This window comes from Rhinatrema bivittatum, chromosome 10 (genome assembly GCF_901001135.1).
Source record: "Rhinatrema bivittatum chromosome 10, aRhiBiv1.1, whole genome shotgun sequence".
Lineage (NCBI taxonomy): Eukaryota > Metazoa > Chordata > Amphibia > Gymnophiona > Rhinatrematidae > Rhinatrema > Rhinatrema bivittatum.
The window spans coordinates 42,208,658-42,235,237 of record NC_042624.1 but is presented as its reverse complement, the minus strand read 5'-3'; the positions used below and the strand labels follow the sequence as shown (position 1 = coordinate 42,235,237).

Sequence of the window (26,580 nt, the reverse complement as noted above, 5' to 3'; positions counted from 1 at the left end):
ATATTAATATGTATGTTTTGAGCTCATCCGATTTATAATTCAGTGTAACGCCATACGATCTTGGTACGTGAATCATCATCATATGCTATAATAATGATTTAGTATCTGTACAAAAGCTGAATAAAGGCTGGGAGACATATCAGATTGTCAAACCTATGCATGCACATAGGGACATATATTTGGTTATTTGATATGCTATATTTAACATTATCAAGGTGTTCTTGTATTTTACTTGTTTCAAATAACATTAATAAAGATTTGCTTTTAATTGTTACCATATCATCCACATAAGTGCTCTTTTTCCATTCCTTCGGAGTGTTCTTTGGTCTGTTTATTGAGCGCCTTATATAACTACATATTACCTGGTCTCTTTCTCTCTCTCTCTTATATTTAAATATATGGGGGCAATCTTCAAAACCGTATGCTAGGGTACAAAGTCTGCAGGTACTTTTACCTGCAGGCTTTCTACCAATTCTCAAAGGGAAAATATGAGCATAACTTTACTTTTAACCATGCACAGGAGGAGTGGTGGGGTCATCATCATTGCTGAGTTTAATTATTAAAATCTTGGGCAGGGGTTGGTCTATAGGTCTAAAGGTCAATTGGGTGAGGGGGTATCACAAGTCTGAAAATGTGCCTCGGGTGCCTACTACTGTTCCACTGCACCTGTCCAGAATGAGCTTGGAGGTCTGTGTATGGTGGGGGAGGAGGATACTATCGGACCAGACCATTTTAAGCCATTTATTTTAAAGAGCCTCTCCAGGTCCCATTTAAATAGTGGTATTTTCCTTTATACTCAGGAAGTAGTCCTTCATCTCTGCCCCCTCTCACATCTCCTCTTGTTTGGGTGAGAGAAGCCTGCAGTGCTCTGATAACAGGCGCGAGTGCCTAGACAGGGGATTTAGCTATGACGTCAGGCTGGCCCCGCCCTGCTCCTGCAATGCCAGCGGGGAGTATTATACAGGCAAGGAAGGCTGCCCGGAGCACTCAGTGCCCAGACCAGGTAAGATGAGCATTTTACATTCTTTCCAGCCATGACATTCAGAGCGCATTCAGCACTTTCCTAAACGGAGTGGGACACAGAGTAGCCAGACTGATACTGCTGCGAAGGGAAGGTGCATGGTCAAGTGCACAACTTTTCACCAGTTTTCTTTTGCAAACTTGAAATCTGCTTTTGGATATCTTCCTCTCTTGTGGCTCTGGGTAAACTAGTAGTAAGGAGGGCTTTCATGCATGTATTTTTGTCAAAATCTGGCAAAGAGCAAAATGTGGTTCATATAAGTAGAAAAAAAACCTAATATTTTTGTATTGTCAGTTCCTATATTTTACTGGAAAATTATATATAGTGGATTGCTCCTGGGAAACAAATCCTCATGAATAACTAAATGTTTCCATGTCAGCTCTTGCATGTGTATTGTATATTTATAGATATGTATATGTGTGTGCCTACACTGCCTAGCTATATTATGAGATGTTTAGATACAGTCAGTAGAGTTAAATATTTTTTTATGGTAAATTATGTTTTCAGCCCATTCTGCGGCTGAGGCCATAGTTCTGCAGGGTAGCAGAGTAAGGTTTGGGTCTGCTACTCTCGGGATCAGACACAGCATGAGAGTAACATACTTCTTCCTGGGGAGAGAGGTCAACTGCCAGCTAAAAGGCGCAGTGCTGAGAGTACAGCTGGGAGCAGTACAGTGCAAGAGTATTTGGCACCTACGCAAACCTTTGGTCATGCATCCCCTTCTCCCAGCTTACCTACTGGCAGAAGCCCAGCACAGTGCTCCCTCCTACCAGCAGCAGTGGCTCCAGCACAGCGCTCCCTTTGTTAATGGTATTGGCTCTGGCAAGATTTTGCACTGGTGGGATTGTGCTGCCCCCCTCCCTTAAAAAAAACCAACCCCAATTGCTTAGTTTGCCAAATGGAAGCACTGGCCATGGCTGGGAGGAGCAGGGCTGGCAGGGGTTCATAGTGCCCCCAGGTGGTTTCAAGAGGGATAAATAAAAATGATGGGAAAGCCAGAGATCAACTGGTGTCTACGGTATTACACTGGAAATAAAATTGCACAGAGTGGCCTTGTGATCCTTCTTTGCCATCATATTCTCTGTTTCTATATATGCTTTCACTGCTATTTACGATGGAAAACAAATGAGGAACTTACGATAATCCATAGAGGAATCAGGAATAAAGATGGGTTCCAGCTATCATAAGCTAGATACTTCATACAATGCGCCCTTCCCTATTTTCAAGTAATTTTTTTAAATGATGGGCACAGGGGGACAGGAAGCAGAGCGAGGTGTGGTGCCAGTTTGAGGCTTTAGCAATCAGTGCAAGTGCACCTGACCCCACTGTACTCGAGGGTCCTGAGAGGGCTGACTGGGAGCAGCGGTGGGATATATCTGTCACTGCTCCCTGCATTGTTTCAGCAGGAATGGAAAAGCAGGGTGCTGAAGCATTCCCCGCTCGGTGAGGAGAAGAACTGAAATGCTTTGCAAGGCGAGGGAGATTTTATGTATGTTTGGGTGAGTACAGAGAAGGATGAAATTTTCATTTTATTTGCCACAAAATGTGGATAGGAAGGGATGGCTGACAGATAGGTCACCAGCCAGGTGAGGGAAAGACCATTCTTTTGTTGCCAGGTGCAGGATATCATAATTGTTTTGCTTTTTTTGTGCCATGAGAGGTAGAGTGGGTGTCGGAAGATGCATCAAGCCTAATGATTTCTTAAACCAGTGCTGGGGAGGCGGTACCTTTTCAGCCTTGCGTGCCACCCCCAGAATTCTGCCACTGAAAACCAGGCACCGTCGGGCAAACATATGCTCAGCCTCTCCAAGGCTCTTCTACGCGAGGCCTGGGGGTCATAAGATGCTTCCACTGTGCTGTGCTCTGGCCCACGCATGAACTGAAGTTTCAGTTCCCTGATTGATAAAATCATTTAAAATTGGAAACTCTGTACACATGTGAGGAAGTCAAATGGGGAGGCTGTGGACTTTCCCTGCTAAAGATGTTTTCATTTTAATCCTTACCAAAGCAACTGCTAATTTTCAAACTGACTCAGAAAGGGGAAGGGAGCCTGCTCTCCCATGCACTTTACTACGCTGCATCGCACTATTGAGAGCTCCCGTGTGCTGGGTCTCTGCTCATACAGCAGGACTTTGGCTTTGAGCAGGTGACAAGGTCAACCTTTCCTTCCTTTGTTTTCCTGTCAGCAGAGGCGGGTTGTAAGCTGGATATTCCTTTTTTACCATTTTCGTGTGACGAATCACTGCACAGTGACGTGTTTGGAGGAGACGCTGTGGCTTCAGAGGGGAAAAAAAAAAAAATCACGGCAGACCCCACTGCAGGAGCAGTAATAATCAGCAATAGCAAGAACCAATTAAAGGTATTTCAAGTTAGATCATTGTTCACTGCCTCCTTCTATCCAGTGATGGTTTTGTTTGTTTATTTTGAGGGTTTTTTTTTTGCATCATCTATTTTGCAGAACTAACTTCTTATATTGGTCCTTCTCCTTGTCGAAAGCAAAACTGAACTTGCAGTGCTAGACTTGGTCTGATTGAGAAGAAGCATTTGAAGGGGAATGGAGATTTTGTTTTTACATTTTAAAATTAAGTTGTCAAAAATGTACTTTTCATTGCTGTGTTAGTAAGTAGGGAAGGAGGCCTTTTGCTACTATCAAAAGCTCTTTGCAGACTGACATTCTGCCTGCCCTCTCTAATATGCTGCGTTCTACTATGGACTAATAGCCTGCATGTTAATGTTGATATATCATGGTACAAATCTCTCCCATGATAACCCAAATTCTGACATGAATACATTGAGCAACAGATCACCATTGACGCTGGTGGGAGCACCATGTGCTCAATATAAACTCTACCTCATTAAAGCATGTTGATATTTTACTCCTGTCTCACCTCAAGAGTTTAAATGTCTGCCATTAACCTTCAGTTCCTTTGATTCTGGGCTTTACCCCAAGTCAGACTGAAGGTTGGTCCCACCTAGTTTGTCTCCTATAAGTAGTTATACTCTCTTATCAGGAAACTTGCATTCCCAATGTCTGCTGTTTCAGCAGTATAGCAAATTGTTCTTTCCAGCTTTCAGCTGGGCAGTCTCCTGTGCTGCTTGGAAAAGGAGTGGCCTAGTGGTTAGAGCAACTGCCTGTAAACCAGGGTTCAGCCACTCCTTGTGATCCTGAGTTGGTGCATCAGATATCCACATAGATTGACACAAAAAGAGGTTGAATTAGCACAGGTTTGAAACTTGTGAATAGTAGCACCAGTTGTCAAGACTTCAGTCCTGGCTACTGTCCATTGACATCTTTTGCATGCAATCATAATTCAATCTATCTAAAGTGGAGAGTATAACAAAGCACATTTACTTACCTCAAGCATGGATGACAAATGGCAGGCCAGCATGCATCTAATACATATGCACACACTTTTCCACATAGATTTTATTCTAAAAATAAGTCATCTTGAGCATCACTTGGAAAGGGGCTAAAAATCCAAATAAAGTAACCCTGTAAATTGTCTGGTAGATGCAAATCAGCAGTAGTGGACAGTTTCCCCACAAGTTAAATGCTGTGCACTGGATTCATATCAGCTGCTTTATCCTAACTGGCTCATATTCTTTGTTTTTATGGAAGTGGATGAAAAACCAAATAACATTGTTCAGTTTTCAAATGCACTGTAGATATTATGTGACAGGCAACATGTACTCAGTTAATGATTTATGTTTGGATACTGTAAATTGAAAAATGTTGATGGCATGATAATATAAGTCTGAGGTTATAAATTTTTCTTTTAAAGTTTAGATAAAGTTGGGTGTTTGCTATGGAGGGGGATGGGTGTTTTTATTGGTAACCATGTAGTGAGTTTTTGGATTTAGGGGGTATAGCAAGTCAAGTAAATGAATAGAATGATAATTCACGTGAATGCATAGAAATAAAGGTCAGTAGACAAAAGAAATTATAATCAAAACATTTTTTGTATTGTACATTTCTTAACTGCATTCAGGAATTAACACACCCTTCCACAGGTCAGAGCAAAAGATGATGTTGCCTGGACATGCAAGTGAATCACTGATTGCATTACAATAATAGTGCAGAGGGAAGAGGAGGGATGGAGGTTGATATGTTAGACTAGAGCAGAGATAGACAGCTCTGGTCTTCCAGTGCTGTAAACAGGAATATCCACAATGAATATAAAAGCTTGCTGGGCAGACTGGATAGGCCATTTGGTCTTCTTCTGCTGTCATTTCTATGAATATGCAAAAGATATATTTGCATAGAGTGGAGGCAGTGCATGTAAATATCTTGCATGCTTATTCATTATGGATATCCTGAAAACTAGACCTGTTGGCAGCACTTAAGGACTGGAGTTGATAAGAAAGTGACAGAAACACATGAAATTATGCCTGGTGGTGAGTTTACAAACATGCATCTGTTAAGTCCTTTTATGTTAGTATTGAAGTGACTGATCATTTTAACTTCAACTTTCTTACATTCCTTTCCTACATTTTTAGTATGCTGATCCTAAATATGGATGCAGTGATCTGGTCCTGAAAAATGTTCCTCCATGGAGGTCTTTCATTTATCTTCTTTGTGATAAATAATTTTGTGTCTGCTTAGGTTTATTCTTGTCTAATTTCTGGCTTGTTTCACCAATGTAGCATTCTTCTTCACAATTTTTTTTTTTTTTTGCATAAAATAATATATAAATTATCCCATAGTGCCTGGCAGTAACAAAACAATGGCTCATAAGTCAGAAGTATACATACCATGCTTCCAGTGAGCAATGGTATGGATGAAGGCGGACTTCTAGTCAGAAGGGAATCAACAGATCCAAGTTCTGCATCCAGTGGTTCCCAGCCTCTTGGGGGGCATCTGAAAGTGACTCATGGAAGGCTCATAACTGATCACAAGACCCTGCCCTTTAGGGGATTCAACAGTAAAACACAGGATGAGCAAGCTGCATACAATTAGTCATCATTTGTAAGCACAGATTGAGAAAGAAATTGAAAGAAGCTAAGATTTGGAGCAATTTGATTTTCTTTCTGCTTTAGAAGAGTCTGGCATAGTTTTTAAGTGGATCCCTAACTGAAAAAGTTTAGGAAATACTGTAATGAAACCTAAGAACCAAATACTTTACAAAGAGGGAACGGCATTTGGGCAATGTTACTTTGCCTAGTCTGCATGACCTGTGAAAGCCCAGATTAAGGCTGGAAGTAGATGCAAAACTTTATAAATCACATCCTAGACTGAAGCTTTTAATGTATCCCCATAACTTTGGTTCTGTTCTTACAGCTGTGGTATGGAAGCGAGTGCCTGAGACGAAATGTCTTTAAAGAGTTACAGAGGAAATGGTGCCTATGATCAGTTTTAGATGGCCTACTTTTTACCTGTCATAAATTATTTGAAAAAGATTGAAAAACACTTGCCTCTGCACAATTGCCTTGAGAACACTGCCACTACAAAATAAAAATTATAAATTTATCAGGCACTTAAACTAAATACATTTTACCACAAAACAAGTTTAAAGCTTCACGGCTGATGTGCGATTGCAACTGAGCTGTTAAAAAACAATACTTGGGGTTGGGAACAATGGCTCTTTGAATTGTACGTTGTAGCTACCTCCTTTCAGTCTTCTTGGCCATTTCGTTACAGCGCAAAAAATGCGTGACACAAAAGAGCCGCTCCAAACCTTCACTTCGGTGTTTTTAACCTAGATGCAGTGAGACAGCAGTAACAACACGGAGAACTCGTTTAGCCTGTGCAAGCTTAAGCACGTTGCTAAAACTGATCGAGCGAGTGCAGATGTGCGCGTATACCCGGTCGGATTTTACCATCGCGTCCTTACGTTAAACCGGGTGGCATAGGTTGCGGTGTGCCAAAGCTACGCTTTATTGCAAACATTCAAGCTTTCGTGTTGGCATACAATGGGAGAACGAATTCTTTTATCCCACGCTTCATCGGCTGATCCACGGCCAGCAGAAACGCCCGCGCGCCGGCCACACCTCCCAGCACACCTGTCCGCCGCGAGTCTCGCGCGCATGCGCAGCTGTCCTCTCCCCCCCACCGGCCCGGGAGCCCGCGCCTGCGCACCTTGCAGCGGCAGGTTTCGCCGCGCGTGCCCGCCTCGGTCGGTGCCGATCCAGCCGGCGTCTCCTTCTGAGCCAGGGCCACAGTGAAGAGGCAGCTTGCATGCTGACATTCGGTAGCCTGGCAGCCCCATGGCTAGTTCGGACGTGGAAGAGGTCTCCCTGTAACCTGCGGCTAAAATGAGCGGCGCCCCGCTCGCAGCCCGGAGGTAATCGGGGCCGGCTCTAACGGCGGGTGCTTGCTGATGCAGAAGATTCATTTTCTCGCCGGGGCGGTGAATGATCCATTGCGCGTGCTTCTGCATGGTTTGCTTTCCAAAGATCCTCGCCCACCTCTTTAGGTAGAGAGCTGCGATCTCCAGAGCTAGCCGTTAATGTTAGACCAGTAAAAAGGTATCATCGGCAACTTGTTAACGATTGACCTTCATTTCTGCGTAGCCAAGTGGACTTATAGGCAATCGCACTGCTTCCCCTTAATGGTGTGTAACACCGGAGGGTTTCACTGCGCTGCTCTCCCCTGTCTGAGATGAAATTGTTGCTATGAAGCCGTGCCACAACTGAACAATGTTATTATTTAATATTGTATTATTATGAAATGTATTTTTGTTATAAGTTGGTTCGAGTTGATAAGGTAATGTGTAAATGCAATAGAACTTAATTGGGCTTTTTACCTTAAAATATGTAATACAAATTCTCTCCAGGATCACTCTTTGCTGTTTGTTTGTTTTTTTTTACATTTAGAGCTGTAGTGCCCACCTCCTCGATTGTGTTAGCCACTCCTGTCTTTTTGATTTTTTAGTAAGGGGTGTCAACCAAAAAAGTACACCTTTTTATTGGACTAATACCCCTCTTGTCTAGTTGGAAGTTGCATTCCTTTAATCAGAACAGAAATGTAGTTTGGACTAATACGACTAATACCCCTCTTGTCTAGTTGTTGGAAGTTACATTCCTTTAATCAGAACACAAATGTAGTTTCGAAGAGAGCTGATGAGTTCTGAATGCATTAGGGGTAGGATTGGGGGGAGGGAGTTGGGTTGTAATGGTGATTGATATAGGGGCAATTTACGAGTAAAATTTGACTAGAAACTACATAGAGGACTTGTTCTGATATTTATATATCAAGTGGTGGTAGTGAAGATTATTTTTCCTGAGGCCCATGATGCGAGAGAGTGCATTAAAATGACAGAAATCGTAGATCTGGGGTGCCAAACATAAGGCTTGTGGGCTGGAAATGGCCCGGTAAGCTCCTTCCTCTGCCCAGCCTTATCCTGCCACCACTTGCCTGCCAAACAGCTGATAGCAGTGAGAGCAGTCAGAAGTGCTCCCTCTGCCATCTCTCTCTCCAGCTTTTCTTCAAGCATGGTTCGTGGGGGCAGGAGGTGTATTGAGGCTCCCCCCCCCCCCCCAGTTCAGTGCATCCCTTCGGGGTTCAACTCAGGACAGCTGGAAGCCTCAGTCTTTGGGCAGGTCATTGTGGTGGGAACGTTTTAGCTGCATTGCTGCAGCTCCTTATAAGCTGAGGAGAAAGAAACTTTGGACTCATTTGAGAGTCTGGCAGCTCCTAGTCCCCCTTCCCCTTACAAAAAAACAGGCTGCCGTGGGCTGCGGCTGCTGTAAACCCTCAGCTCCCCCCATATGAGCACTGGCCATCAGTGAGCCCGGTGTAATAAAATGGGAATAAAAAATGTGAGCTAAATATTAGCTCCCATTTTCTTTACTGTTATGGTAGAAACTGAGTTAACTTCTAATGCAGAAAGCTAATGGTATGCTAATACATTGGGAGTTAAAAAAAAAAGCATGCTAACCTGAAAATGTGAGCAGAAGACATGTTTAGCAAACATATGATTTATGTGCATAAAACTGCACAAATCATGGGTTCTATGTACAAAGCATATTTTCTGTACCTAAAACATGTTTAGATACAGAAATTATGGTTTGTGTACATAAATTCTGCATCTAGGAGCCCTGCATCATGAACTGTCGCTTAGAGAATCATCATTTGTTTAAAAAAACCCCCAAAAAGGAACAAGCATTTAATTTAGATATTCTGTGGGTACCTTGTAACTTTTCTAGTAACTTTTGCTGATACTTAGATGAAATTTTCCTCCTATATGTAGGGAAGAGCAGCAGGTTTCCAATCGTGCTGACATTCCTTGGTCTTTTGGGCAAATCACTTCACATTGCCTCAGGTGGTATTGGAGAAGAGCGGTGGTGGTCCCGCTTCACAAGAGTGGGAGCAGAGAAGAGGCTGGAAACTACAGGCCAGTTAGCCTCACCTCGGTGGTGGGAAAATTAATGGAGACTCTGCTGAAGGAAAGGATAGTGAACTATCTACAAGCCAGTGGGTTGCTGGACCTGAGACAGCAGGAATTCACCAGGGGAAGGTCCTGTCAGACAAATCTGATTTTATTTTTTTTTTTTGATTGGGTGAATAGAGACTTGGATCAAGGGAGAGCGCTCGATGTGATCTGCTTGGATTTCAGCAAAGCTTTTGATATAGTCCCGCATAGGAGTCTTGTGAATAAAATGAGAAGCTTGAGAGTGAGCACTAAGGTGGTGGCGTGGAATACAAACTGGTTGACTGACAGGAGACAGTGTGTAATGGTAAATGGAACCTGCTCTGAAGAAAGAGCCGTGTTAAGCGGAGTGCCATGGATATTGATATTGGACATTGCGGAAAGGATAGAAGGTAAAGGTTGCCTTTTTGCGGATGATACTAAGATCTGCAACAGAGTGAACACACCTGAAGGAGTAATGAAAAGTGATTTAAGAATGGTTGAAGATTTGGTAACTGGGGTTCAATGCCAAGAAGTGCAGAGTTATGCATCTGGGGTGCGGTAATCCAAAAGAGCTGTATGTGATGGGGGTGTGTGTGTGTGTGTGTGTGTGTGTGTGTGTGTGAAAGATTGAGCACGAACCAAGAGAGGGATCTTGGGGTAATAGTGTCAGGTGATCTGAAGATGGCGAAGCAATGTGGCAAGGCGATAGCTAAAGCCAGAACAATGCTGGGCTGCATAGAGAGAGGAATAACCAGTAAGTAAAAGGAGGTGATAATGCCCTTCAGGGGCAAAGGGGAATTGAATTCAGACAATAGCCAATGAGGGCCCCAACTTTTACAGTCTCGGGGACTGATAACTGATGGGGGTAACCTTCACGGAGCAGCAGTTAACTACCCTTAACCAAAGCCTTGATGTCTTTAACACAACTGCAACATCGCTCTCTGCTTTGATGGGGTGAGGTGCGGGAGCAATTGGATGCAAATGATGACCAACACGGGACTTGACTTTTACAGTCTGGGGTACTGATAAATAGGCATAAAGGAAAAACACAGGATTGCTTCAATGGCCAAGTCCATAAGCAAAGTATGTCTAGCAGCTCTGTCTGAATTTTCAAGATTCATCACCTAGTAAGAGAGAAGCATGGGTGGATGCCCTGGGAAGCTTGCTGAGCAGACTGGATGGACCATTTGGTCCTGTTTTACTGTCATTGCTGTTACTATGCTATGAATGTGAGCCCTCTGGGTCAGGGATGTATCTGCTGTACCTGAATATAACTCACCTCAAGCCCAGATTTGGAATGGCAAGTAATTTTAAAACTAAAATCAGATCCTTCATACCTTCCTGTTTTGATGTGAGGAGCCCAGAGTCCTGGGATTGAGGAGTTCTTCATTTGGGTCCTGATATGTGGGCTGTGACTGAGCAATCCTGGGATGAGGGTTTTGGTGCTTCCCCTAACTCCTGAAATGATTAACACCCAGCCGGGCTCATCACATGCTTCAGACTTCCTCCGTGCAACATTGTCTTTTGTTTAGCATTAGATGTGACCCCAGGTTAGGACTTAGGGTATTCATAGACATGGGGTTTAATCAACGTCCTTGAGTGTTTCCTCAGATTGATTGAAAACCCATCATGCTGTGGTTGTATATTACAAACGTGTGTTGGTAATACAGAATAAAATTAAAGATCTGCTAGGTAATATAAGCCATGTCATCATTGGATCAGCGCAATGGTCCATGGAGCCGAGCATCTTGTTACTGACAGCAGCCACCAGTCCTGGTCACACCTGATATGCCCAACAGATCCTAATGGGAGATACATTGGATGATGATGACTCCCAGAAGTAAGAGACGGTGACATATAGGTTTATCTGGCCGTGGGTAATAATTACAAAAGGACCTGTCCTCTTGGATCTTGTCCAAATATTTGGCAAGAACATCCACAGCTTAATTTTGCATTGCCTGAAAACAAACTTTCTTAAAGTTATTGTGGGTTTTAAAAAAAAATCTGCTACCAGTTAATTTCATGGCGGGTCTCTTAGGCCACCAGAGGAGGTGAGTGAGACAAGTGACCCCCTTGGGGCCCCAGGCTGGTCGGGGCCACAACATGCTGTGGAAGGGGGCGGCGCACCCTGCTGCTGCTACAGCAGTGGAAGGAGTACAGTTGTGTGGCTGTCGTCAAGGGGGGATGCGGCTGGCTGCATCAGGGAAGGATTGGAAGGGCCCTGCCCTTAGTCTGTTTGAAAGGAAATAACCACTCCTGATTAACCAGGATTTAACAAACATCTGGCATCTCCTCCTCTGAGCTGAAGAGCCCTAATCTGTTTAGCCTTTCCTCAGGAGAGAGCGATTTCTAATCTCTGTGGCGTTCCAGCCCCTTTATCATTTCGGTCACCCTCCTCGGCCCCTTTTTGAGATGCACATGATACTCAAGGTGTAGTTGCACCATGGATTGATACAGAGGCAATATGAGATTATATTTTCCATTTCTTTCTAATTCCTAACCTTTTATTTTATTTTTTGTCTGACGCTGCGAACTGAACTGATCATTTCAAATTCCCTGTACGTACCTGGATCAGTCCAGACCCTGGGTTATGTCACCAATCCAGCAGAGGGAGGCAGAGAAACGTTCTACTGACTCTGACGTATACCCTGGAGCACCACCTGCAGTCAATCAGTATTTCTCTGCCTCCCAGCACAGGTGGATGTTCCTAACCCCTGCAGTCTGTGGTAGTTTGTTATTTTTTAGTCAGGTAGTTTAGGAGTTAAATTTTTGCAGACTTTCTTTTTCTTTTGAACAGAGCCTGTTCTTTTCATTTAAGTTTATTTAAAAAAAAAAAAAAAAAAAGTTTTATTTTTCTTCACAGCCGTTTCACTGCCTCCCGGGAGGTTGCCAAGTCCTGGGAGGACTAGCCCTCCTGGTTTTTGAGGCTGCTGGAGTTGGGGAGGTTTTGAACCCAGCAACCACTCCTGGCAGGGGTGATACCTGGGGGGGGGGGGGCCCCCTCGGCTCACTCACCCTGCTTGGAGCAGCTCTTGGAGGCCGCAGCGTTTCGGTCAGGTAAAAAATAAAAATAATTCTTCACAGCTGAATCGTTGTTTACTTACCTTTTGGTGTTCGGTGGGCCCGTGCCTTTGTTTTTCGCCAGGGTTTCTTTTTGTTTTTTAGTTTATTTCATACTTTTTATTTCGCGCCGTTTTTTCTTTATAATGCCGCGAGGCGTGGCCTGCCGCGCTTGTGGAGATGCGCGCACAAGTCTCTCCATGGAGAGTCTCTGTTCATCCTGTCTCCCCTGGGGGGAAGGCTCATCAAGTTTGCCGATAACAAAAGGGAATCGGCCACTTCTCGCGGCCCCAAAACCTCGTCCCAGCTGCTCTCCTGCCCCGGACTCATTTTGCTGCAGTGCTGGAACTGAGGCACTCCTGTCTACTCTGAGGGTGGCGACACAACAAGCTATTCAGGGTGCTTCTGACCCGCCTCCGCTGTCGCCGCAGCCGGCGGTCCCCGGGGGGGGACAAGCTGCGTGAAACAGGGCCATATTTATCGGCTGAAAGCCTGGAGGAGATTTCAGATTCTTCTTCTGCCTTTTCAGGGGATTTTCTTCATTTTCTTCGCAAAGCTTACAAATCTAAGAAATTTCGTAAGAGACATAAGAGTCTCTCATCTGAACAGAGGTTAAAGCCATGTTCCTCTAAAAGGGCTAGTTCCACGGATTTGGGAGTGGGGTCATCTCCGAAGCGTCCCCTTCGTCTGGGTCCAGATCAGACAATTTTTTCTTCTTCAGATGATTACTGAGCATGGCTCTTTATCTATCCCAGACAAGTCCTTGCCGGAGGGGGATTTAAATGAAGACCCTGCTTTGAGTATTAGTTCAGACCCTCATGTTGCGGATGGGGATGACCCCAAAGTAGTCCGCCTGTTTAGAAGAGAGGAACTTAGTCCCTTAATTCCAGCAATTTTACTGGAATTGGGTCTCGAGGTTCCAGTGAAGGATTCTCGGATGGGTGGCGTTGACCCAGTGTTGCTTGGCCTTAGAGGTCCCACGACATCATTTCCTTTTCATCTTTCTCTCACTGACCTTATGTACCGGGAGTGCGATACTCTTGAGTTGGGGCTTAAGGTAGCATGAGCCATGGAAAAATTGTATCCATTACCTGAGGAAGCTTTGGAAATTTTAAAATTTCCTAAGGTGGATGCCGCTGTTTCAGCCATCACTAAGAAAACAACTATTCCAATAACTGGGGCTATGGCTCTTAAAGATCTCCAAGATCGTAAGCTGGAGGTTCAGCTTAAGCAAATTTTTGAGGTTTCTGCTCTTGGTGTGCGGGCGGCCATGTGTAGTAGCTTGGCTTTGCGAGCTGGACTAAGATGGGTCCAGGATTTACAAAACAATTCTTCCCTCTCTGAAGAGGAAGTTGCTCAGGCTGGTAGACTGGAAGCTACAGTTGCTTATAGTGCAGATGCTTTATATGATCTCATTAGGACCTCTGCTCACTCTATCGTTGCTTCTGTATCGGCTTGCAGACTTCTCTGGTTGAGGAATTGGTCCGCAGATGCATCCTTCAAAGCTCAATTAGGGGCTTTACCCTTTAAGGGAAAATTATTATTTGGTAAGGAATTGGAAGATTTAATTTTGTCCCTAGGGGAAAATAAGATTCACAAATTGCCAGAGGACCGTCCTAGACCTAGAAGCTCTTTTTCATCTCGCTCTCGTTTTTGGTCTAACAGATGATTTCGTTCTACTCGTCCGTCGGCTCCTCCAGATAAACAGTCTTCAGGTAGACAACAGAATTGGTCTCAGTCCTTTCGTGGCCACCGCTTTGGTAGACCTGGAACTTCCCAAGTCTCAGGAGGCACAAAGTCTGTCCAATGAGATAAGGCCGGTCTTTTCTTCGGTTCCCGTCATAGGGGGCAGGCTGTCTCTGTTTTACAGAGAATGGGCCAGATGTACGTTGGATCAATGGGTTCTATCAGTGATAAATCAAGGTTATGCTTTAGATTTTGTTCGGCGGCTTCACCACCTGTTCTAATTTTACCGTGTTCTTCCCTACAAAAGCGTCTCATAATCCAAGACTCGCTACAGCGTTTAAGCGACCTAGGAGCTATAGTTTCAGTTCCAACATCGGAAAGGTTGTTATTCAATTTTCTTCATCATTCCCAAAAAGGAAGGAACCTTTCGTCCCATTCACTATTTCAAAAGGGTCAACCCGTTGTCTAAGGATTCCATAGTTCCGGATGGAGACTCTTTGGTCTGTCATAGCTTCGGTTCACAGAGGAGAATTTCTAGCATCTCTCGACCTCACCGAAGCTTATCTTCATATCAGCATTCGATCCAATCATCAGAAGTTTCTCAGGTTTTGCATTCTAGGGCAACATTATCAATTCAGGGCTCTCCTGTTCGGATTAGCCACTGCTCCCAGAACATTTAGCAAGATAATAGTTGTGGTGGCCACTCAACTCAGGAAGGAGGGCCTGTTGGTACATCCGTACCTGGACGACTGGTTGATTCGAGCGAAGTCTGAATCTTTGTTATTATACAATAATCAGCCTTTTGCAGTCTCTAGGCTGGGTGATCAACGAAGACAAGAGTCACCTATTATCTTCCCAATCGCTGGAGTTTTTGGATGCACGGTTCAACACTTGTCAAGGGATAGTGTTCCTTCCGGAGCATCACCTTCTCAAGCTTCAATCACAAATTCGAGACTTACAGTCTGTTCCTATTCCTTGTGTACGGGATTACTTGATAGTTTTAGGTTCAATGACCTCTACTCTGGAGTTGGTTTCCTGGGCCTTTGCGCACATGAGACCACTTCAGTCTGCATTGCTTTCACGCTGGAATCCGGTTTCGGAACTATACCACCTTCCCCTTCCTTCCCCTTCCTCATGAGAGGCTTCTAGGAAAAGTAAAAAGTCATGGGACAGGTGGCGATGTCCTTTTGTGGATTGCAAACTGGCTAAAAGACAGGAAGCAGAGAGTAGGCTTAAATGGCAATTTTCTCAGTGGAAGGGAGTGGACAGTGGAGTGCCTCAGGGATCTGTATTGGGACCCTTACTTTTCAATATATTTATAAATGATCTGGAAAGAAATACGACGAGTGAGATAATCAAATTTGCAGATGAGACAAAATTGTTCAGAGTAGTTAAATCACAAGCAGATTGTGATAAATTGCAGGAAGACCTTGTGAGACTGGAAAACTGGGCATCCAAATGACAGATGAAATTTAATGTGGATAAGTGCAAGGTGATGCATATAGGGAAAAATAACCCATGCTATAATTACACAATGTTGGGTTCCATATTAGGTGCTACAACCCAAGAAAGAGATCTAGGCGTCATAGTGGATAATATGTTGAAATCGTCAGTTCAGTGTGCTGCGGCAGTCAAAAAAGCAAACAGTATGTTGGGAATTATTAGAAAGGGAATGGTGAATAAAACAGAAAATGTCATAATGCCTCTGTATCGCTCCATGGTGAGACCGCACCTTGAATACTGTGTACAATTCTGGTCGCCGCATCTCAAAAAAGATATAATTGGGATGGAGAAGGTACAGAGAAGGGCTACCAAAATGATAAGGGGAATGGAACAGCTCCCCTATGAGGAAAGACTAAAGAGGTTAGAGCTTTTCAGCTTGGAGAAGAGACGGCTGAGGGGGGATATGATAGAGATGTTTAAAATTATGAGAGGTCTAGAACGGGTAGATGTGAATCAGTTATTTACTCTTTGAGATAGTAGAAAGACTAGGGGGCACTCCATGAATTTAGCATGGGGCACATTTAAAACTAATCGGAGAAAGTTCTTTTTTACTCAACGCACAATTAAACTCTGGAATTTGTTGCCAGAGGATGTGGTTAGTGCAGTTAGTATAGCAGTGTTTAAAAAAGGATTGGATATGTTCTTGGAGAAGTCCATTACCTGCTATTAAGTTGACTTTGCTAATGGCAGTGGCTATTTTCTATGGTAACATGGAATAGACTTAGTTTTTGGGTACTTGTCAGGTTCTTATGGCCTGGTTTGGCCACTGTTGGAAACAGGATGCTGGGCTTGATGGACCCTTGGTCTGACCCAGTATGGCATTTTCTTATGTTCTTATGTTCTCTTACAGAGACGGCTCGTTCTAGCCTAGATTGGTGGTTACAGACAGCGATTCTGCAACGACGTGTACTGCTAGAGATTCCGGAATGGACTGTGGTCACTACTGATGCCAGTCTTTCAGGCTGGGGAGCGATATGTCATAATATATCTGTTCAGGGTCAGTGGTCCGAAGAGGAAGAGCAGTGGTTGATCAATCTTTTAGAGACCAGAACGGTTCGTTTAGCCTTAATCGCTCTTCAACCTCTCCTTTGCGGGAAGTCTTTACGGGTTCTTTCCGACAATGTGACCACGGTAGTGTACATCAACCGTCAGGGAGAAACCCAAAGCTTCCTGGTAGCTCAGGAAGCACAACAGCTGATTGCCTGGGCGGAGCAACATCTGCTCAGCATCGCAGCCTCACACATTGCCGGGGTGGACAACATTCAAGCCGACTTTTTCAGTCTGCATCATCTCGACCTAGGCGAGTGGGAACTGTGCGAGGAAGCCTATCAAATGATATGCAACAGATGGTCCACTCCGGCAATGGATCTCATGGCCACATTTCAGAATGCCAAAGCCCCTTGGTTCTTCAGCTGCAGGAGGGAAAGAGGAGCAGAAGGAGTAGATGCTCTGGTACTTCCTTGGCCAAGGGATGTTCTTTTCTGTGTTCCCTCCCTGGCCTCTGATCGGCAAGGTTCTGCGTCGGATAGAAGTTCAACAAGTCAACGTTGTCTTACTGGCTTCGGAGTGGCCACGCCGTCCGTGGTTTGTGGACCTGGTCAGATTAGCACTGGACGGTCCCCTTCGATTTTGAGATCTTCCGTGCCTTCTGTCTCAGGGTCCGGTTTGTTTGGAAGAGGTCGAATGCTTCTCTCTAGCGGCATGGCTTTTGAGAGGTGTCGGTTAAAGAATAAAGGTTATTCAGATGCTGTAGTGACTACTTTATTGCGTTCTAGAAAACCTTCTACATCTTTGGCTTATGCAAAGGTGTGGAAGGTTTTTGAATCTTGGTGTAATGAGCATCAAGTAGATCCAGTTCACTCTTCTGTATCCAATATTTTATCTTTTTTACAAGATGGATTAGCCAAGGGTTTGTCCTGTAGTTCCTTACAGGTACAAGTGGCAGCACTTGGATGTTTTCGTGGTAAGGTTCAGGGATTATCCTTGGCTGCGCATCCAGATGTATCGCGTTTTCTCAAAGGTGCGCAACATCTACGTCCTCCATTTCGGAATTCTTGTCCTGCTTGGAGTTTGAATTTGGTTCTTGGGGCTCTGTGTTCGGCTCCCTTTGAACCCCTTAATCATGCGACTTTGAAGGATCTCACATTCAAGGTGGTGTTTCTTGTGGCTATTTCTTCAGCTCGTAGAATTTCAGAGTTGCAGGCCTTGTCTTGCAGAGAGCCTTTTCTTAGAATTTCTGATACAGGAATTTCATTACGGACTGTACCATCTTTTTTACCTAAGGTAGTATCTTCTTTCCATTTAAATAGTCCATAGAGCTTCCGGCTTTTCCGTGTTTAGATCGTTTGAATCCTTCCTCTAGGGATCTTAAAAAATTGGATGTACGTCGAGCTCTGTTGCGTTATCTTGAAGTTACAAACAATTTTCGATTGTCTGATCATTTTTTGTGGTGTGGCGTGGCCCTCGCAAAGGTCATAAGGTTTCGAAGGCTACGATTGCTCCTTGGTTAAAAGAGACAATTCATTAAGCTTATCTTCTAGCTCGTCGTGACCTTCCTGAAGGGTTGAGAGCTCATTCTACTAGGTCAGACTACCTCTTGGGCAGAATGTCAGTTAGTTTCTCCTCAGGAGATTTGTAAAGCAGCAACTTGGAAGTCGTTGCATACTTTTGCTCATCTTTACCACTTGGATGTTCACGCTCCAAGTTCGGCAGCCTTCGGAGAGAGTGTTCTCCAAGCGGGACTCTCTGGGTCCCACCCTAATTGAATCAGCTCTGGTACATCCCAGGGTCTGGACTGATCCAGGTACGTACAGGGAAAGGAAAATTTGGTTCTTACCTGCTAATTTTCATTCCTGTAGTACCATGGATCAGTCCAGACGCCCACCCTTTATGTCTGTGTATTATATTTATCTTTTTGGAGAGTCCGCTCATTCACTGTTTGGGTGATTAAACCGCCTTTTCATGCTGTCTATTTTTCTTAATATTTTCTTGTTTATTCCCAAGATTTTTTTGGGGGACTCTGCTTCCATTTAGGATTTGTGAGTTGGAAATTCGTTCTCCTGTTTAGATAGCTAGTTAATATGTTTAGTAGTTAAATTTCTGCTTTGATACTGGTCAATACTGATTGACTGCAGGTGGTGCTCCAGGGTATACATCAGAGTCATTAGAATGTTTTCTCTGCCTCCCTCTGCTGGATTGGTGACATAACCCAGGGTCTGGACTGATCCATGGTACTACAGGAACGAAAATTAGCAGGTAAGAACCAATTTTCCTGTATTGTCCACAATGACTCCAAGATCCTTTTCCTGGGTGGTAACGCCAAATATGGTACCCAGCGTTGTGAACCTATAGATGGCATTGTTTTTCCCTACATGCATGACTTTGCACTTGTCCACATTCAATGTAATTTGCCATTTAGATGCGCAGGTTGGCAAGATTCTCCTGCAGTTCCTCAGTCTGTTTAGTTTTTGATTAATAGTGTCATTTACAAATTTGATAACCTCTCTTTACTCCCTTTTCCAGATCATTAATAAAGAAGTTAAACAGCTGTGGTCCCAGGACAGATGCCTGAGGCACTCCACCATTTTTTCCTTTCTCTTTTGGGAAAATTGACCATTCAGTCCTATTCTTTCCTGTCTTTTAACCAGTTATCAATCCAGAATAGGATTGGTAAATGCACACACACACAAATGCAGCTTATTTAGGATTTTATCTAACTTCTTTTACTGAAATTGATTTGTAACATGGACATTTTACATCAGTCAGCAGCTGAGGTGGGGGGGGGGGGGAGGGAAAGTATTTTTCTTTGCAACTACTTGTGTGTGCTGCCTCGGGTATCGTACTACATTTTGAGAGCTTTGGTTGCTGGTTGTGTTTTGCTTCTTAGCAGTGCTTGAATACGACAGTTGCATTAATATAATAAAGCTTGCGTTTGGTGTACAGCAGACGTGCTGGACTCTAGCCAGCTCAGTCCAACTCTATCACCCCTCACATTTTCTTTTTCTCCTAGGACATTCTGTGGCTATTATGGCTACCCTCCAGTTTCAGTGCCCTGTTTGCATAGGAAGTATGCCGGCAAACTCCTTCCCCTTATTTAAATATGTAGCAAGTGGCGTGGCTAAGGTGGAGAAGCTTTCCAACACTCATATTTCAGTCCTGGCAACAGGTTAACCGGGATTGAAATTGAGGGTTTTGCAATCATCTGCCTGTTTTTCATGTATTTTTTTTTTCCTGTCTCCGTTTTAATTTGCTTAGATGGAGCTTTGTGAGATTGCTTTGGTCATCTCTGCCCTGTCCTTGGTCTGTGTCCCGGTAGCTGGCTTTGAGAATGGGAAGGTGACACAGGCCTGCAGCAGTATGCGACCTGGGCATGGCCATCATGCCTCCACTCCACCTCATCACAACGTATCCGTGGACAAGACTGAGTTTGGACCAGGGGATCGCATTAAAGGTATTGTGTGCAGTTCATTGCCTGGGGATAATAATAGTTACAGAAGCTGCATTGCATGAGGGATGGACTTGACCACCCCAGATGCTCGTATGTTCTTTTCTCAGTTTTTGCTGTTTTTCTCCTTCCTATTGTTGTTTTTTTTTTTTTCTCTTCTTCCCTTGGCTTCACACAGCACAGACACTGCCTCTCAACTCTAATGTATCATTCACCATTCTGTCAAAAGCTCAAGGCAAAGTACATCATGAAACAATAATATAAATTGCAATGGTTTAAAAAAAAAAAATGTACAATATCATTTTGGGATAACAGCAAATAAGAAAAAGAGCTGTCCTGTGATTGAAGGAAACCGTATGGAGTCTTCGGAGCTGTCTGCTCATCCTCCTCTTTATATAACGATAGAGGTGACATCTTGTGGTCGAGAGAGGGTGGTGCAGCTTGATCAGGACTGGGGCCACTTGTACCACTTGCAATTGTGCAAGCTGAACCAGAGATTTTGTTCCACCCCCCCTTACTTTTTTATTTTTGAGAGGGGGAATGGGACTATCTGTGCAAGTATGTCTCTGAAGTAGCGACAACAATAATAATACAAAAGTTTGTAAGCAATATTGAAGTTGTGTGCATTATTGTACGCCTCAGCAATCCTTTTTTGTGTGCTTCAAGGAAGTGTTGGGAGGCCGCGTCTTGGAAATCGGTTCCCTTACTCATAGCTCTGCGGTTAAGTACCAGCAAAAAGCAGAATGTTGGTTCAGTCCCTCAAACCCGAGATGCTGAGAGTATTTGCTTGAGCAGCGCTTTCAGGGCTGCTGCTCTGTCCTGCCCCCAAGAATCAAGACCCCGGTTTGAGAACTGATCTTAAGGCACAGGCCTTGTGTGTCCCTACTGCTGTGTTATTTAACTGGGGCTTAATCTTCAGTGGAAGGCGAGGACGAGTTTAAACATGAATCCACTTTCTCAGTGCTGGCCCTTGGTGACCTGTGACAGCACGGGTGGGCGGCTTGGTCCTCTCTTGCTGACATTTCTCTGTGTTGTGCTTATCCCGCTTTCATCTGTGCTTCCCCCACCTTTAGTCACAGTTGCCGGGCCCCGCTTTGAGGGATTTTTCATACAAGCTCGGGATGCCGAGAACCTGGATGGAGACGCCGTTGGCTCTTTTACGTTAATCAGTGCGGGCATTTCTCAGCTTCTGACGTGTGGAGATGTTGAGGTATGGCTTCAGGGAAAGGGGACACATAAGGAAGTAACAGGATTGGTAAATCTTCTGGAGGCTAATAAGACTTTAAAGTTGATTGATTTTGAGACATTGTTTTTCTCTTTTTCTTTCTTTATTTTAACGTTTTTATAAGGCACCCTATCCCAGACTAACAGTTCAGAGCAGTTTATGACTTATAAACGTAAAACATCAATTAGACAATGCAATGCAACAAATAAAATCTCATGGTACAGTCTGCAGTGCAACTGAAAAAGATGTAACAACGCATGTGATTGACACCAAATGACGCTATGCTGTGAGTAAAGTTGTAAAGGGGCTTTGCTTTATATTCCCTGCTTTCAGAAATTGCAAACTTTTATAAAACTAAAGAATGTTGAAAAGTAGCTCTCCCCAGCCACTTTTAATTTTGGGGACAGGGGGCTAGCGGGCCTCTGCCTTGCTTCATGAAGGTTCCTCTAACTTTGATGTTGTTTGTTGCCGAAGGAAGTGGGCAGAAAAGAGCGAGGGTTACCCCAGAGATTGCATGAGCACTATCCCCGAGCCAAGCAGTGCAAAACTAGATTCAAAGACCAGACAAATGAATAATCTCATGCTGTAGGTTGTAAGTGGTGGTTGGAGAGATCCTGAAGGTTTCTCTTGTTGAGCCATTGCTTGGCATGGATGGCACAGCTCTCTCACAAATGGGTGCCTGCTCCCAGCACGAAGGGTAAATGCTGATCAAAGTGCTGGATTTTGGCTTTGAGTTCACCTGAGAAATGCAGCAGTGCCTGCAAAGTTTTCTTTCTGAAGATTCTCTCCTTCTTCTGCGTCATAAGCTAATGTAAAGAAAATCTTTTGTAAAATACAGCTTTGTAGTTTTCAGAAAAGTCCAGTGTTTCTTGCATAGTCCATGAATCACTGCAGCCAAGCTCCAACCACAAAGATCTGCTGGTACAAAAGCTGATAGATTGCTCCACTATGAGATGCCAATTTTTTACATTTTTCCACCGGTAGTTTTTTTTCCTCCTCTGGGCTTCCAGCTGAATCAGAATTGACCTCTGTTGGGCTACAGTCTTACCAGCCTTTATTTGCAGAAGGGTTCCCCTTATTTTCTGTCCCTTCCCAACGCAGCCAAATCATTGCAGTGATAATTAGCCCGGGGCCATGCACCAGAATGCCTTCCAGGGTATTCTTGTTGTTTTCTGCCTGCTCCCTTTGGCAACAAGCTGTGAGAATTGTTTTCCCGGCGGGAATTCGGGAAAGTAACTTCAGACAGCTTTTTGATCTAAAAGGCAAATTTATTGATAGGAAGACAAAGACAATATAGAAAGAGGAACAAGGAAAGAGGAAGTCGTTGTTTCTCTGGAGACGCAGGTCAGTAGTAAAGGACATTCAGCTTGCTTCTCAGATGCGGAGCTCTTCGGCTGGAGTTTTTAAACTTTTTGCATTGTCCAATAGAAATGCATTGATGCGCATCCTGGGTGTATTATCTTCTTCTAATATCCAATTATGAACGTAACTTTATAGTCCAATCAGGTACCGTCTCTGGGGTGTTGCCTTCTTCCGGTATTGAGCTTGCCAAAGCACATGGTTGTGAAATATGTTGCCAGCAGAATCAGGAAATACATAGCTCAGGCCTAAGGCCTATATACATTCCCCCCTTGAATCGTTGGGAAACGATTCACCAATGAAAGGCTGAGATTGTATTTCCTGGATTGAAATGGTCATAGCATCAATTTAGTATGACCCACCTTTTTGTACTGTTAAAAATGGCTTCCATATTCTTTATGGCGTTGAATCATTCTTTAATATAACTCACATCCACAATCACAATCACAATTGTTCATGCATTCTCATTTTGTACTTTGTTTTATTGTCATTCAATCTCACATTCATTCTTCATTCAGGTATTGTTCTGGCCTTCTTCCAGTTGATCCAAGATTCTGTAGTGTGCTCCTATTAGCAGCATATAAATCAATTAATCCACTTAATGATTGATTATTGATTGTCAATGAATGGTTAGAATGGTTGAAGCAATAATCCATCATTCTACTCAGGGTTAATGCCACTGTCTTAGGTTGCCCATGGTACGCAATCCTAATGATTTGCTACCTGGTGCTTACCCGTCATCGTTAAGCATAACAGCCTGAGGAGGTAACATTGCTGCTGTTAAATGAAAGGCTTCCTGTCGTCTTCGCAGATGATATCTCAGGCCATTAAAATAACAAACTTCATTCATTCTCACAATTAACCATTGCAAACTCACTTAGAAATGTAAGCCACTTTAAACTGTGTTTCCCGTCAATTAAACCAAATTCTGTGAAAATACAACCTTATCCTTTAGAAAATCTCACTCATTAGCTTCAGAAGGAGATTCAATCATGCTCATCATCGGATGTTGTCTAACTGCGGTGACTTGAGAGTGTACTTCAGATGTAGAATTTACCATAATATTGAATCCTGGCACTTTCGGCATAGCAGAAGCAATAGTTAGAATTAATTAATAGAAGCAAAACCATGCTTGGGAGTACTATTGCTTATGTCTTAGCCTACCATGCATTTGAGCATTATGGGAATATAAACAAATGCTTCAAATCTAAATTAGGAGTAGGATGTCGAAGGAGACATCCATATGGATGAGGGATAAGAAATCTCTGTAACCAATGGGATGGTATCTACAAACTCTAACTGTGTGGTGTTTAAGAATTGGGGAATCAAATGAATGTCATAATTCTGTCTTCAATTACCAAGAATAACTATATAAACATTTGGGACTACATTAAACCTTTAAACTTACTAAATGTACTCGAATTGAAGAGGACATATCTGTCTGCACAGCCTATTCACATGAGCTGCCCAAGAACGGTGTGAAGGCTGAACTGACAAACCATGCCGCAGCACATTGCGCCGGTCTGTCACTGGCTCACAGACATCTGAACAAGTCTGGACTAGGAAGGGTAGAGTGTAGCAACTGGAGATGAATATAACGTGGAAAGCAATAATAGATGGTAAGTCAAACCAGTTATCTATGGGACCTAGGGATGAATGATCATTTTAATTAACCATATAATGGATATGAGAGAACTGGGAATAGCAGCAAAACTTTAGTATTTTAAATTAATGTGGTGTGTAACATGTAGGTGTATGTAGATGTATGTAGATATCCAAATCATGGCATTTGCAGAATGGCATATGGGCTTGGAGTATATGGCAATCAATTATCAATGACATTTGACAAAGCATATTGTGGTGTAATGCATAACAGTTAAGGAGATGACAATAATTGGGAATGGATCTAATCTGATCAGGGCAATAAGATTCACACAATCATGAGAACTGCATTAATGTAGAGTGCAACAACATAAAGGCGAAATATAATCAAGCAAGAGTAGTAAAGTTCAATGATGAGTGAAAGATGAATTCTGTGTTAAGGCCGAGACTTCCATAGAAGGGATGGGAAGAATGGAGTAAGTCCCATAAATGTCATTTTCAAGCTTTCAGTAAGGTGTAACAGCTTTTCATTCATCACGGCCTAATGAGGATATGTGCTTCTTTAATGGTTTCAGATACCTAATATGGTAAAGTAGCATAAAAGCAAATTAAGCATTTTAAAAAAGTCATCTGTGGTAAGCTAAACCACAAATAACACGTATTTCAGACATGACATTGAACGTATGTTACACTAGACTGACACATACTCATCCATCCAACAAATATACATTCCTTGTCTTCATCACATAGGACAAACAACAGATAACATATAATTTGAGCTCAAAATTCGTATCAAAAATGTATCAAAAAGAGTAGATCAAAAATCAAAAATGTGTATGAAAAATAAAAGTTCAGAATTCTGTCCAAAAGGTAGAAGTCCTTGAAGACCTGAAAAGTAAATACTAGCATACAATTGAAATATCAAATTAGCAAATATTGTACATATAGATTTCCAACCAATAATAAATTTAATCAATAATGTTCTGAGCTTATGGTCAATGTGTCATACCAAATAATTAGAATAATTAGAACTCAAATATCAAATAATTAATACTTAAATATGCTACATTTTAATTCTTCCGTTTTTTTTTCTTCCGTTCGCAGCACAGCCAGTGCTGGCAGAACAGATAAGCTGTACTCTGCAGGTTTGCTACACAGACAACTTCCCCTTTTTTTCTGTTAAGATACAGTTTAACTCTTTAGCTAAAATGTCTTGTCAAACTCATAATTCTCTTCTCAGAATCATAATTCAGCAGCTCAGATTCTAAATTTTAACACTAGTATATGTTCTTGTCAGTACTCCAGTTCAGTATTAAAGGAATGTGAAGTCAGTAACGTAATAAAGGATCAGTATGTAAAGTTGAGAGCAAAGGGGATTTAAATTGGTGGGAGATGTATCTCGCTCCCCCCCTTGATCCCTCTTTTACCACAAACGTACAGTTTAGAGCAAAAAGGAAATAACATGTTGTAAGAGGAAGATATCGCATGCGCTGGGTGATCACCTTAATAAAAATGCATTCACATTGAAAAGAGGAACTTACACTTAAAACTTAAAACTATACGGTACCATTGAAAAATTAACTTATACTAAAAATGCTTATACGAAAGATATACCTGCAAATGATAACACAAATAAATCTTAATAACTTGAACAATAAGACCAGTAAATACATTAACATGGAAAGCCTAGCAACCCGTTATATCTGTCCACAAACCCATTAATTCTAGGGCGTTAAACGTCTGTGATGGCATTACAAAAGTTCTTCAATCTGATAAAAACTGACCACATGCAACTGATCCCAGTGCATGGCTGCTGTCCCTATTACAGAAGACAGGGAAGCACGTAATTAGTCAGCCAAAGTCTGTAGAGACATATCTATTTAATTTTGGATTTTATATACCGGAGGTTCCTGTATGCTACGCGTATCACTCCGGCTTACATGACAGACATCGGGAAGGCTGGCAAGGATTTACTAGTCTCTATGTACACAAACATCCTAGGTAAGCAAATTCTTATCTTAGTTTCTTTGTCCTGAAATGAATATTGCAGTAATGCAAGCAATAGCTATAAAAATAAGGCTCAGAATAAGGAGATCATCCTAAAGGATGGTCGTACTAAATGTGGTTCTATTCAAAACTGTATTTCATATTAAGTTCACACTGTGTCCTGTCCAAGCTTCACTAAGGTGGCAATGTAAGGTCCAACATACGCTGATACCTTCTCTGATATGTGTGAACTCACGTTATCTGGGGACATGTATGTTGGCTATTAAAGCCTGGTGTCGTGGTAATGAAGGGGCGTATTTACTCTGACTCCCACTACTCCTCC

At 42.9% G+C, this 26,580-nt stretch overlaps 1 protein-coding gene across 5 annotated transcripts in view; it reads left to right on the top strand.

Annotated features, from left to right (window-relative positions):
* Positions 1-969: 969 nt before the first annotated feature.
* LOC115100050 (putative ferric-chelate reductase 1) overlaps positions 970-26,580 on the top strand; it is a 59,513-nt gene continuing 33,902 nt past the window's right edge. Inside the window, exons 1-4 of one of the 5 annotated variants that reach the window (XM_029618217.1) lie at positions 970-1,003; positions 3,211-3,380; positions 19,876-20,071; positions 21,139-21,275. In XM_029618217.1, coding sequence (XP_029474077.1) covers positions 19,876-20,071; positions 21,139-21,275 — 333 coding nt within the window. In that variant the 5' untranslated portion in view covers positions 970-1,003; positions 3,211-3,380. The other 4 variants (XM_029618218.1, XM_029618216.1, XM_029618220.1 and 1 more) reach the window with 4 other exon arrangements.